Here is a 14,565-nt window from a genome sequence, read left to right as displayed (position 1 = left end):
TGAAATGAAAAATTCCATCTCTATTGGACATCCCTGCACCTCTCATTGGTCCCACGCTGGTGAGGGCCACACAGCATGGCAGCAATCACCCTCCCTAACTTTATTTCCCCACCCCCATATTTAATGGAAGTTATGATACCCCAAGACATGTTGGTATTGAGTCATGATGCTGCAACCGTGAAGTTCGCATCACCTTAGCAAAACCCTTGAAAGGAAAGCCATCCATGAACTACATAAATCTCTTTCACAATGTGATACATAGGAGGATATTGCAGCAACCAAACTTGGCTTGGTAGGCCAATTTTCAAATATTTGCAAGCTTAGCTAGAGCTCCAATTCCATGGACAGGTAACAATATTAGTCTGTTCATGCAGTAAGTAGGAGGTTGGGAATGGCGACTCAGATCCAAGAACATCAATTGCCAGACCGAGCCAACAGCAAGAAGTATAAGGACTAAAGCCTGGTACAATTAACATCGTTGCTGAATTGATGAGGAAGAATGGAGAGAAAAAAATAAATCAATTAAAAACCACTGGGATATTCACAATGGAAATCAATAGAAGCTACAAGATATTGTGAAAGGAAAATATATGTGTGAAAAACTTTTAAGCTACCGTGATGTTTTGTGAATTCCGCATTAGAACTTGATTGTCGTTTGTCTGTCCGAAGGGGCAACACACTGCCACAAGGAACGGTATGCCGAGATGTCAGCTGCGGCAACACCAATAGCAGCAAGGTTGCGCCCATATTCCTGTTAAAAATATGACCAGAGCTATGCAATTAGAATACATCCCTCAACATCAAGGAAGAAAGATCCACCACATATACATACAATACAAACGCATACCTGAACATCAAGAAATAACTGCATACAGATTTTGTCTGTGTCAGAGACGTTCTGATCTGAGACATCAGAGCTCGCTCCTGCTCGTCTCTGTGCACCCTGTCGTATCCTCTGCAACGATGTTTCGGTTTTCCTCGCCTAATAACAATTCAAAGTCATCAACACAGAAAGCATTCCAAAGTATAGATCAATCCAAATGTACTAAGCAGAATACCGGGTTTTGAATACTAACCACATTGACAAGATCAGCAGCCATCTCATGGTATCGACCAGTAATTTCTGTTGCAGCACCTTGAAGCAGTTTTTTTCTTGCTTCTTTTGTCAGATATGTGGAGGCTCTCTCTCCATCAAGGAAAGACTGTGTACAGAGGAGATTTTAATAATAAGTTGATATCATTAGCACAATGAACCAACGTGTATATAGAATCATTACATAATCGTAGAAGATCAGAACATATGGAGGATCTGACATGATAAATCCCAAGCAGATATATGACATGGATTTCTTCAGAAATGCAATAACTAATGGTAGCTGGTCTCACTGAGATATTTACCCCATAAGGTGGGTAAACGGGTAAGCAGATACCCATTGCAAACCCTACAATAAGATATTGATTAATGGTCACAGGGATCTACCTCCCCAAACAAACAACAAAGATGACCAAAGCAGAACAATGGATTTTCACGAGGGAAAAGAAAACCAAATACCTTTAAAGGTCGCAGGACCCCAGATACATAAGGTGAATGCCTTACAGGAAGAGGTTTATTTGTCATCCTATATGTTGCAGTTATTCCCTTCAGCTGCCTCAAGTCCTAGATTTGTTCTCCCAAAAGAGAGATGGATTAAGATACAAGCCATTGAAATACAGTACATAACTAAGAAGAATTTTAATGTGATCCTTGCAAAAACAGTAGATTTATTGATGAAACTCAAAGCTTACCTCAACTGATTTCTCGACAAGAGCCTCTATCATGGTATTCATTATTAATGGTAATAAATCTTTCAAAGACTTCCCACACTGTAAAATGCTCTGCTTTACTAGATCAAGTACTTCAGTGGAACATGAAGCTAAAAGCTGAAGTACATGGTCAAGAAAATCATTGCTAAGCTCATTCACTAGATAATCAATATCATGCATTACCTGCAAATCAAACAATCTCCATAAATATGCCAGCAGCATCAAGATCTAGTAATATATACATGTAAGTTTGAGGAACATTCCCCCCCCCCCGGATAATCAGAAGATGTATGACAAGGAGATTGATTGGCATTGCAAAAATTTTTAACTCTTCTATAAATTTTTATTTTTATTTTTAGAATCTTGACCATATTCTTTTTATGTCCCTGTAAAGTATTATAACTTAATACACCACCAAACTAGCTGAATAACTGACCTGAAGAATAGGTCCATGGGATATGGGAAACATTATTATAAAGTCACTTCAAGGATTCCAGGGGGGGAAAAACATATCTTTGAGCTTCCATTTCAAAGAAATTTGGAGGAATCAGCTGTTCAAGGATCTGTCTGTAATCGAGAACTTTTTGTGTGACTCTCACTTTATACCTCTTGTGTAGAGCCCTGTCAAGAACAGAAGGCTCTTCTTTTCTTACTTTATTGTTTTAGAGGATAAGCAAACGGTATTATTACCCTATTTTTTATATCCACACATTAGCAGGCCTTGGCACAACAGTAAGGTTTCTCCATTGTGACCAAGTGGCCGCGGGTTCGAGTCTGGAAAGAGCCTCTCTGCAAAAGCAGGGGTACGGCTGCATACATTATGACCCTCCGCAGACCCCGCAATGGCGGGAGCCTTGTGCACTGGGTACACCCTTTACATTAGCAAGTAGAATGCCAGTGTATACTGTCTTAACAAAAAGAAAAATTGTTTTAAAGATAAATATCATGCTTCAAAAGCAATGTCAAGATCATAAATCAGGGAGGTCAATGTCTAGGAAAAAATATATCACGAAGTAGGGGGCATACTTTAAGATATAACCCCATCAAGTTCTCATATGAAACACAATTTCTGGCTGCAGACCCCTCTAGAGTGGCAATTAGGATATTTAAGCCCTAGATAAAACTATGGTTCAAATTATTTTTAATTTACATGAAAATATTCTGGAATTATAACTAACTAATGCAGATAAGTCACCTAGAGGGCTTATTTTATTGGAAATAAGCCTTGGGATGGGTTATATATGTACTGGGCCATTGATCCAATGTGTTTCCCTTATAATTGGCCACTTTAATGTGCCTAAAAGGTGGGTACAAGGTAGGCATACGGGATTAGGCTTAGTAGTAGCTTATTAGCTTTACTTTCAATCCAAGTAGAAGTATGAAAAGTTATTTAATAGTTGTTTTTATTTTCAGCTAAGTTGTAAGTACTCCTATTCATAGTAGGAGTATATTTCAGTTTTAATAGTGTGATTAGGAGTTTATATTTCAGTCTATATAAGCAATGTATCGCAGAGCCAGATATGATTTGGTTAATTAAAGTTTAGAGTGCTGTTTAGCCTTGAGAATCTGTGAGAATCAGATTGGGTGAGATACCCTGGCCTATGATAGGCTTCTTTCCACCTGAGATAGTTCTCTTCTGCTTCTTCCCTTTTTCTTCCTGTTTATACTCTTGTTTTTCTGCAACTGAATACTGTTTTGAGTTCTGTCAATTACCAAGGCTGCAGGATTGTATTTGATCTCTAATTTCAAGAGGATATATTATTCTTCAATCTATACCAGATTTCTAACATTAGGTAAGGTCAGATCAAACTTAATTTCAGTTTTAATCAACCAGCGGATGCTCCTTTTTTCGGGCTATTTCAGCCTGGTATGATTTGTTAATTAAATCAGAAGGGAGGAGGCAGAAGTAAAAACAAGGAAATGGTGCATACAAAAATGAAGTCTTCAGGGATTGCAGAAATAGCCCATTCAGATCCAGGATTGGACCCTGCATTACCCGCTTTTCGAGCAGCCAATCCCAAAGACAACCAAGTTGAATACCTATCGTACATTCAGAAAATGCATTAGGAGATGATGTTCCAGTAGAAAGGCACAGCATACATAATATAAAAACTAATTGTCTAAAGTAAAGCAACCTGACCTTGCTAGGAGCTGCAAAGATAAACGATGAAACTTGTCAGAGCAGGGAAGAACAAGAACATCTTCTCTCCAGCAAGATCTCAAGCTCTCCAAGAGGGTAACACTTTGCTTTAATGTTAACTCCTGAGGATTCCCTTCATTAGAGACTGGGGTAAGAGAAGTCACCATAAGTGCAGAATCCAAAGCTCCAGCTATCTCCTGAAACCTGACGTAATTGAACTGATATTTGTTGTCCAAATCATAATACTTCAAAAAGTAAACTCTGATTATAATGCTACTTCATGATCCCTGAATTGTATTAAGTACCTCAAGGAGAAGTAAACCCCAATATTCCACTGTTTCATGAACTCAATATAGACGGCCTCTGTTCGAAATTTTGCAATTGCAGATCTGGAGGGACAGGAACCTTGCATGACAGTGGGAAGTTACAACCATAATAAATAACATGAAACTCTGGTTATTAATAAGCCAACTCAACCTTGCATGACAATGGGAAGCTACAACCATAATAAATAACATAACACTCTGGATACAAATATCCTGATATAAGCCAACTCGTCACTCAAAAATGTGTACGGCCTTGCATTCAGAATATAGGGACGGCCAATAGACAGTCCCATACAGTTTAAGATTTCTCTAACACGAAAGAAATAAACCTAACCACCCTACCTGGTCCTATATATTACAGGCTTAAAAATTGTTAGACAATGGGAACGATACCTGATTTCTGTATAAGAACATTTGGTCGAGGATGACAACTCTTACCCCCTACCCCACCCCCTCAACAAACGGGGAGAAGGGAAGGGAGGGGGCCAGGTCCATTGTCATCCCCACACAGAAAAGATTATCCCTATCAGCTACAAAAGATTTTGAGACAAACTTATTATAAAAATGATGACTGTTTTTTACCTTCAAGATAAACTAGGAAACCTAGGCTTGATTTGTAATTTCTCAGGAACTCTGTAGGTCTTCCAGGTGAGAATGCCCCTGGTTTTCCCTTTTGAATAGATAAAAGGACCTCTTTAAGTATTGAATTTGCCAAGAAGTCAAAAACATGAAGACCTGAATTTGCTGAACATCAGACAATCACATCAGAACCGTTATATAATGAAAAACCTAATTAATATATCAAAAGTCACAATCAAGTAGATATACCTGAGGATGAAATTTCCAACAAAAATTTGCAGTCCTTATCAATATATTGCATGATTTGTCGATAATCTTCCTCAAGTTCACCACCCAGTGACCCAACCACAGCCTCTGAAGAACCATGGGGAATAACTTTCTGAATCAGTGGAGAAACAATAGTGGTGCGAAAAATTTCTTCCGCACCATTGGTGTTATCAATTGCCGCATATGCACGCAAGCAATTGTAAATTGAATTTGAATCTTGATTTTCCAGTGCATCTACAAAACAACGCCCCAAGCTAGCATCTAATAATGAGCTTGCACTCTGAATCCTCTTCTCCATATTCTCAATGAAGGGGAGGTTCTGTACTGCCACAAAATAAAAGAGAAATAAGAATAAAAATCATAAGTTTCAAAAAGGCATCTCATAATTTTTTTATTTTTTATTTTTTGACAGCTACTGAATAGATGCACTTTCCTAATGAGCAAGAAAATGGATAAAGAACACAATCCAAAAGCATGCCAGCAAAGTAAGAAAAGCTAAATGGATAAAGTACACAAGCCTGAGTATGTAAGTTATTACCCTGTAGATTAATGTATTACTATTTCCATTCAACCTTACTGAGGCTACACAATTGATCCCACCGGGTTGGGGAGACCTCGGCTCAGAAAAGCTGAATCCTCTTGGAATTATCTTTCCAGCATCTATAACTCATCTGTTGCCAATTTTAATACTCAGCCACTTGACATGTGGATCACTTCAAACTTAAATCTGCTATAATATGACACAGATGACACAACTCATCTAAAACTGTGACCCAACATATTGGATGAGTGGATCTTGACTGCTTCCTTCAGACACCCATGCTGGGTTAATTCGCTTCACAATACCCTCGATATAATTTTCTTACCAATCCTTAAATTGTGTATCCACTATATAATTCCACCTAGGATCAGGTCTACCTTTTCCGTTTGTATTATTATCAAAATCACAGAAACCCTCATAAGATCTGATCCTTGGAAACACTCTCAGAAATAAATGAGTTTGGTAAGCTAAGCAAAGACGTCATAAAGATTTAAAGAGAAAGTTCAAGAGAAGACACTGCTCAATGCAATGGTAAAGTTGGCCAACCCAACAATCCATCTAATCTCTTGGATTCCAAATAAGGCATTCCACGATGGGATACATGGTGAATGTGTCGCCAAATACTAAAGGTAGCATGCTATTATAACAAGAGTTCACCAAACCAAATAGTGCAAAGTTCTTCTTGCACCGTTTCGTATATTGTTGGAGCACCTCAAGCTCCAAACAGTGTGGTCCCTTCTTCAGGATGTCCATGTTCAACTGAATGGATATCTTGCAAGAGTGCATTTGAATGCGGAAAAAAAAAATCTTTCTTTTTTGAGTCATTGTATCCGTTTCTCTGTGGGGTAATTTTCAGAAGGTCAAAAATTCATCAATTTAGTAGGATTTTCCCACTATTTAAAAGCTATTAAGTTACCTGTCCTAAACAAGAGTAACAATGTAACATATTGCAATTACAAACTGTTTTGGAAAATTGTGGCAGGATTTCCTGATGCAGATAAGTCACCTAAAGGGCTTATTTTATTGAAAATAAGCTTTGGGTTTTTTTTATTTTTTTGGGTAGAAAAGAAGGCTATTCATTCTTGCGCGCCCAACGCCAAACAAAGGAAAACAAAATACATAAGATAGATAGAGAGCATGATAAACACAAGGTATGGATATACGGTATCCAAAACCAAGGAGTGGAAATTGGCCCGGTCTCACATGCCATTGACTTGGTCATCCAGAGTAGGGGATGGAATACAAACATATCCCTAGAGAAAACGTTGTAGACACAACTAAAGATAAGTGCATGCACATACGTGCCAATAGAGGGGGGACCATACGTGGCGAACAGACCAAAAACACCAGACTTCCCACGCGTGCCGATACGCTGTCACAGTCTACTTTCAAACAGACTTGCTAGAGAGACAAAGTTCTGCTGGATCGACGAGTGGAGCTTTGATAGACAGTTAAAAAACCATCTGAAACGTTGTCACAGCCTACTTTCAAACAGATCTGCAAGGATCGGCGAGTAGAGATTCGTCTGGCGACAGGAGAGGTATGGCGAAGGTTGAACAGCGGGTGGAGTTTCTGAGTCGACAATAAACTCAGTACCACCAGCACCTGGGTCAGCAACACCTGCAAACAGACAAACAAAGAAAACGAAAAAGGCGGGGCAATGATGAACCGTGAAAAAAGGGTTGGGTTCATCGTCATCATCGTCAGCATCGTCGGTATCGTCACCGACGGTTCCAAGGATCATGGTGAACAGAGCATAGAAGGAGAAGAGAAGTAGTACACGCACAAACGGCGGAGAAGAGACACGCCCAAACGGCGGAGAAATGATATGCACAAAAGGCGGAGAAAAACACGCACAAATGGCGGAGAGGGGTTTTTGTCAAGAAACCGAATGATGCAAACCGGGTAAAACCGAGAAAAAGTTTCGGACAAGAAACAAGGAACTCAGCCGATAACAACGATCAAAAGAGATTTCGTTTAAGAAACCAGCCGGCGCCTGAACCTTTAATTCATAGATAGATCAAAAGCGAGCAAAGCAGCAGTAGGAGGTCAGGATCTTCTTCGTATTTCGACGGTGGCCAAATCATAAACCAAGCAAAGCACCCCTAACAAGAACCATCGATCATGATCTGAAAAAGAAAGTCATATGAAGAAATAACCGACGATGGAAAGAAGAAAAAGAGCACAGGCGGCGGTGGCGCTCCTAGGAAAACCTGAATCGCTCCTCCCCATGGTTGACTTTGGCTTCGTCTCTCATAGCTTTGGGTTGGGTTATGTAGGTGTTGAGCTTTTGAATCCATGGGTTTACTTTGTAATTGGCCAATTTAACAAAGCCTAAAATATGGGTGGAAAGTAGAAAAACGGGATTTACTTCAATAGTTTAGTTAGAGTCCTGTTTTGAGTCAGTTTCTTTCATTATTTTAGTTTCCTAGTCAATTTATGTTAGCTTATGTTAGGTACTTGACCGATACTCCAAAAGCTCCAGAGTTGAGAGTTAAATCAAAACCCTTAAACCTATCCCATACTAGGCTGGCCCAATCTAGCGCCCATTAGATCAAGCCCCATTAGGCACATAATAGACCACCACACTTCCGCTGTCGTCGTCCTCGGCGGCTCTCACTCTAGGCAACTCTCACTCTGGCGGTAGGTAGCCCGTTCCAAGAGGCTCTACTCTGCCCCAAGGTTTTTGGCTGGCAGCAGGTAACCCTTTCTTGACGGCTTTCACTCTACTCCAAGTAGCCCTCTTCTAGATAGCTCTTTCCGTGACTCGAACCCGTGACATGGTGTCTAGTTCTAATACCAAATGTTAGGTACTTGACCGATACACCAAATGCTTCAGAGCTGATGGAACGCATTAAATTAAGCCCTTTAACCTATCCCATACTAGGCTAGCCCAATCTAGCGCCCATACACTAGATTGAGCCCCATTAGGCACATAACACCTTATTACTTAAGGATTGGGTTAGGCCTTTCCTTTTTAATGTTTGAGTCTGTTTCTGGGTCTTCTATATAAGTTTGTATGGGGCTATAGCCTTGTACACGAATTTGATTAATGAGATTTTGGCTTGAGCCTTTTCTTTTATTCTGTGAGACTCAGATGGCTGCGAGATGCGGTGCTATGTGGTGGGATACCATTAACGGCTGGTGGGATTCTAGTCGAGAGTAACTGGGATGCTTAGTCATATCTACTTCGTCTTCATTCTTCTTCTCCATCAATACTCAAGTAAGTAATCCTTCGTTTTCTTTTCTCAGTTATCTCTATTTCAAAATTTTTAGGTTTTCAAAATTACTTTTAATCCAGCCTTTGGATGGTTGTAGGCATAAGAATAATTTTATAACCAAAAGTTTAAGGAACATGTAGAAGACTCCATGGGTAGTCACTGTCATGAGGAAAATTGTGTTTTTCCGTTTAATCATGCAATAAAGATGGTGCTGAATGAAAGATAGGTTTGTAGAGGAAGTTGTTCTAATAAAATACAAATGAGGATTATGATCTTAATATTGATTAAAAGACAGTTACAAAGAATTGTCTAATGAACTTATGTGTCAGGTTCTAACTATAGTGAAAGCACAGCATATGACTCAATTTTTTTATGTTAGAGCTCCATTAGTAAATAATGGCACCAATTTCACTGCTGTGTATAAGTCTTAAAAATTCTTAGACATCTCACAGTTGACAATTCTAGTGACTTTGTGCTGTTTGCACTTCGTCAAAACTTGCGGTCAAGTTTTTTCGACCCAAGGGCACCGAAGCCAGCACATCTCAAGCTTCAAAGAATGGTCTCTTCTTTGTATGGATACATTCAATTAACAGAGGTTTTGCATGTGCATGAATGTGTTGTAACGTACAATTTTCCTTTGAGTTGGAGTCAATATGGAGTATCAGTCACCTTTTGTTGCAAAAATGTGATTTTATTGCCATTAAAAGCTTAGGTAACCCTTCTAATAAGACCAAGATTTTGGGATTCTAAAACTTTTGTAAAATTCACCACCAATTTATCAACATAATGTCAACTGTGGTGGAATTTTTATTAAAGTTGCAAGGTCTATAGTTGCAGTCAAAATTTAATAGGTATGAGGCTTAGGTTGAAGATTTCAAAGGGAGAGATAATTGGTATTGTACTTCACTAACTTAGAAGGGTCTACATCTTTTTTGAGCTCTCCTTTCTATTTTTTTTTTTTAGCAAGTCTTATATAATTAAGAAAAAACTAAATCTAAAGTCAGTGTAGCCTATATAAAGGCAGGAACAGTCGGAAAAAGTAAATGGTGTATTGCGATTGGTTCTAGTAAATTCAAACGATATTATGGCTGTTCTTACAATTGGTGTCCTTTAGTTATACTGCAAGTTGGTGCTTTCTGATTTTTTTAGCTGGGATCATAAAAACAGCCATAGCTCTCTAGCAGTGAAGTTATGGGTATGAATTTTGAGTTTATTTTCCAGAAACCAATGAAATTCTGTTTTAGGCTAATTACTTGTGGCACACTTCCTCGCTATCATAAATCAGGTAGTCATAAAGTACTCATGTTCAGACAATTAGCACCTTATTAACTATCAATAATGTTTCATTGGGGGGTAAATTGTTCTGAAATTTATTAATCTATTTCAGTACAATGAAGAGAAAATTAGGAAAATGTTTAAAGAAACCCATGTAGAAGTAGATTCAACAGCCCTGCCAACCAGCTCTATGAAACGAATCACCTACAAGAGTATCCATCTCTATAATTTATAACTGTGGCGCAAAGGCTACAGGCTACCACAAGAGAACGGGACTTGATTCATCGGTTTAAGTTTACGTCAGGGTATGAGGATCAACCAAGCAAATGTTTCTTACTCAAGCCTGAATGCTGTACACAAGCAAAGCCTTACATGAAAATGTTTCTATGCATTTCCATGAATCAGTTTGTTTAAACGGTTTTTATCAAATGTGGTTGGCACTTTTAAAGGAAATTAGATTCAAGACTCAAGAGCTGCAGCGTGAAGAAAGACTAGATTTAATTGTGTGAGAGACAAAGCGACCTGTGCATGAGCCATGTAGAACTTCAGTCGGTTCATCTCACTGGCGATCCTCTCCAGAAGTATGCTTTGAGTCTCTCTTAGATTTGTTCCATTCACGGCATGTCCATTGGAGATAGAAACTTTGTCCGTGGACGTTAAGTCTCCATTTGACAAATCAGTAGGCAACTCCTTTATAAGTTTCTCAACCTGCAAAGAGACTCCTTATAGTTTAACCGCAAAACTCAAAAATTGAAGCCAGTAAGAGCTTCATGTTTTCAATAATCGAGCTCGGTCAGAGATTGCAAATCAAAGCCCGGAGTAACAGAAAGATGACATTTGCCAGATGGATTTCCGAAAGCACTTTCAACTTCTTAGGGTGTGGAAGGGAAAAAAATAAAGGAAATGAGAAACAGAAAAAATCGTCACCTTTGACACGACATGAAATGTATCAAGCAGAAGCTCCAAGATCTCTCTAGCAGCCGACGCCTCCGCTCTCTGACGCAAACCATTCTGCAAGGAAGCAAAGGAAGACTCGACACTCGTCCTAAACTGCGAGATCTTCTCACGTAGCTCCGTCAGAGGAGCTCTCATCCGCAAGATTGCGGCATCGACATCGACGAGCTTGGTGCTCAGATTCACGAAATCTCCATAGTCACGATTGATGAGCTCTACGAGCTCGTGTTTGAGAGATGATAGATGTGAGTGGAGCTCCGATCGAAGATTATCGAAGGGAACGAATGTCCTGAGATCTGCTATGTAGGTCTCTGAATCGAAATTCTCTTGCAGGAATGCATCTTTCTTGAACCAGAGAGGTTGAGAATCGATCGGATCTCCAAAGATATCGGTTGGAGATCTGGGAGGGAAGAGATCCGCCATCTCCTGTCTCGCCCCTGTGACTTCGTTGTTAGGAGTTGAAAGTCGAATCTCTATAGTTCACCTCACAGTGCCGTTATCGTACCGAACAACCAAACGTATATCGGTACCTTCGTGGGGAATTATATGTAGATGGCCTTCTAATACAATCACAAACACAAGCAATGGTGCCTTCGTAAATGCAGTTTCTGAGTTTCATCGAAAACTGAAAATAAACACAAGATGCAACTAAATTGACTGAGGGAAATCCACAGTGAATCAGCCAAAATATGATTTACCGATAAAAGAAAAATAAGCGCTTCAGACCGGGCGGAGCTGCGAGCCTGGGAGTCTGGAACAGCTTGGGTTTGTTAGAATCGAGTCGGGCTCGGGCCTAGGCGCCTAGCCTCGCGCAAGGTTACTTACCCTTAATAAGATATTTTAGCAAGGGGAAGCAGTTTTCAGTTTTCTGTACGGGAGTATGGCCTACGCCAACACTCCCATGTGTCTATCTCTATCCTCCTTAAAACAAGGAGGTAGAGGTGTCTTTTCACATGAGAAAGAGAGAGAGAGACTCATGGGAGTGACACTCCCGGACAGAGAACTTTTTCTCTATAATAAGATATTAATTTCAATCACAAGAAATATGCTTGATTTTTATTTTTTTTGTCCTCTCAAATCAAATATCTAGTCTATATTACCTCTTGTTTTGTATTAATTAAAAGTAGAGATAATGACTTTAATTTGGGCAAAGTACAGGGAGGGGGTCAGTAAATTTCTCTTACTATCAAATCTTTACAAAAATAATATATGAGACAAACTAATATCAGGGGTTTGACCTTAGTTCTCGTGAACTTTTTTTTTTGTTTTTGGGTAGAAAAGAAGGCTACTCATTCATGCGCGCCCAACGTCAAACAAAGGAAAACAAAATACATAAGATAGATAGAGAGCATGATAAACACAAGGTATGGATATACATTATCCAAAACCAAGGAGTGGAAATTGGCTCGGTCTCACATGCCATTGACTTAGTCATCCAGAGTAGGGGATGGAATACAACCATATCCCTAGAGAAAACGCTGTAGACATAGCTAAAGATAAGTGCATGCACATACATGCCAATAAAGGGGGGACCATACGTGCCGAACAGACCAAAAACACCAGACTTCCCACGCGTGCCGATACGCTGCCACAATCTACTTTCAAACATAATTGCTAGAGAGACAAAGTTCTGCTGGATCGACGAGTGGAGCTTTGATAGACAGTTAAAAAACCATCTGAAACATTGCCACAGCCTACTTTCGAATAGATCTGTAAGGATCGGCGAGTGGATATTCGTCCGACGATAGGAGAGGTATGGTGAAGGTTGAACGGCGGCTGGAGTTTCTAAGTCGACGATAAACTCAATACCACCAGCACCTGGGTCAGCAACACCTGCAAACAGACAAATAAAGAAAACGAAAAAAGCAGGGCAATGATGAACCGTGAAAAAAGGGGTGGGTTCATCGTCATCATCGTCAGCATCATCGGTATCGTCACCGACGGTTCCAAGGATCATGGTGAACAGAGCAGAGAAGGAGAAGAGAAGTAGTACACGCACAAACGGCGAAGAAGAGACACGCCCAAATGGCGGAGAAATGACACGCACAAACGACGGAGAAAAACATGCACAAATGGCGGAGAGGGGTTTCTGTCAAGAAACCGAATGATGCAAACCGGGTAAAATCGAGAAAAGGTTTCGGACAAGAAACAAGGAACTCGGCCTATAACAACGATCAAAAGAGATTTCATTCAAGAAACTAGCCGGTGCCCGAACCTTTAATTCATAGATAGATAAAAAACGAGCAAAGCAACAGTAGGAGGTCAGGATCTTCTTCGTATTTCGACGGTGGCCAAATCATAAACCAAGCAAAGCACCCCTAACAAGAACCATCGATCATGATCTGAAAAAGAAAGTCATATGAAGAAATAACCGACGATGGAAAGAAGAAAAAGAGCACAGACGGCGGCGGCGGCGCTCCTAGGAAAACCTAAATCGCTCCTCCCCATGGTTGACTTTGGCTTCGTCTCTCATGGTCATAGTTCTCATGAACTTGAGTCTTAAGAACTATATAATATATAGGTTTAGGATGTGAATTTGTTTTGATTCCATGGGTGTGGGCCAATAAGCTATTGCGTGGGTCAGTTCCAATTTCTAGCGAGCCAGTTCCAATCCGATTCCCGATTCTATTAAAAAATTGACACCCTTACCTTACCCCAATCTCGGGCGGAGAGATCTCATCCCTACTCCAAAAGGGTGACCCTAGTCTTTGCAAGGGCTCCAGTCTTCTAGGTATTCTAAATGCCACGCTCAGTGTCACGGACTCCTCTCTTCTAAAGATCGTGTTTGGCGCATTGGTCAAGTGCTCACTTGCTGAACGCTTGGTCACAGGTTCAAGTCCTGGAAAGAATCTCTCTAGAACACAGGGGTACGGTTGCGTACATTTGACCCTTCCCAGATCCTGCTAAACGCGGGAGCCTTGTGCACTGGGTACGCCCTTTATATTGTCTCCCCCCATAAATGGAAAGCCACTATCCTAGTTTTTATAAACTCCTCGTAGGTTTTAATATGCTCCTTAAAATACCCTTTGATACCAATACCCTTTGATACCTCCTATATGCATCTGAAGATTGCTATCAAGTTGTGTGGTCGTTGCACAAGCGTGAGGGCCAATGAGAGTGCACGCAGTGGCATCAACGAGGTTGGGATTTCTTCATTTTAGGGGGCGGTAACATAACATGAGATTGTTGCTCTCAAGTGTGGGGGGCTACGCCCATACCCTCATAAAAAAAAATCCCACCCATGTTAATGTCCCTGTCCGCTCTCATTACGGACATTACCCCCTGTTGTTGGTCGAGTATCTCAATGGTATTGATTGACGATGTGTAACGTTCCAGCCCTAAATTCAATAAAGAGAAAAATAATGTTGTTTGCTCACGTGGATCATGAGTCCAGACACATGAACACGCATAATTACTACCCTGCCCCTCCTAAAAAAAATCCCATCCATGTTAATGTCC

The 14,565-nt window shown here is 40.2% G+C and overlaps 1 protein-coding gene across 1 annotated transcript; it reads right to left on the bottom strand.

Moving 5' to 3' along the window:
* Positions 1 to 418: 418 nt before the first annotated feature.
* On the bottom strand, positions 419 to 11,559 carry LOC122653889 (conserved oligomeric Golgi complex subunit 2). Its single transcript, XM_043847845.1, has 12 exons — positions 11,080 to 11,559; positions 10,675 to 10,860; positions 5,098 to 5,434; positions 4,852 to 5,013; positions 4,249 to 4,348; positions 3,944 to 4,147; positions 3,735 to 3,843; positions 1,786 to 1,986; positions 1,553 to 1,657; positions 1,077 to 1,202; positions 848 to 982; positions 419 to 751 (listed from the first exon to the last, which is right to left on the bottom strand). Exons 1-12 carry the CDS (start codon positions 11,527 to 11,529, stop codon positions 638 to 640), a joined length of 2,229 nt encoding a protein of 742 aa, XP_043703780.1. The 5' UTR covers positions 11,530 to 11,559; the 3' UTR covers positions 419 to 637.
* Positions 11,560 to 14,565: the final 3,006 nt, after the last annotated feature.

The sequence above is a fragment of the Telopea speciosissima genome, chromosome 3 (assembly GCF_018873765.1).
Source record: "Telopea speciosissima isolate NSW1024214 ecotype Mountain lineage chromosome 3, Tspe_v1, whole genome shotgun sequence".
NCBI classification, from domain to species: domain Eukaryota; kingdom Viridiplantae; phylum Streptophyta; class Magnoliopsida; order Proteales; family Proteaceae; genus Telopea; species Telopea speciosissima.
The sequence above is the reverse complement of the archived record's forward strand: the minus strand, read 5'-3'. Positions and strand labels throughout refer to the sequence as shown.

Excerpts from the sequence above, each read along its gene's own strand:
- LOC122653889 (XM_043847845.1), bottom strand. The coding sequence starts at position 11,529 with ATGGCGGATCTCTTCCCTCCCAGATCTCCAACCGATATCTTTGGAGAT. Across the intron at positions 1,203-1,552 it reads GGGTCCTGCGACCTTTAAAG|TCTTTCCTTGATGGAGAGAG; the intron begins GTATTTGGTTTT and ends CTCTGTACACAG. Across the intron at positions 983-1,076 it reads CTGCTGATCTTGTCAATGTG|GCGAGGAAAACCGAAACATC; the intron begins GTTAGTATTCAA and ends AATTGTTATTAG.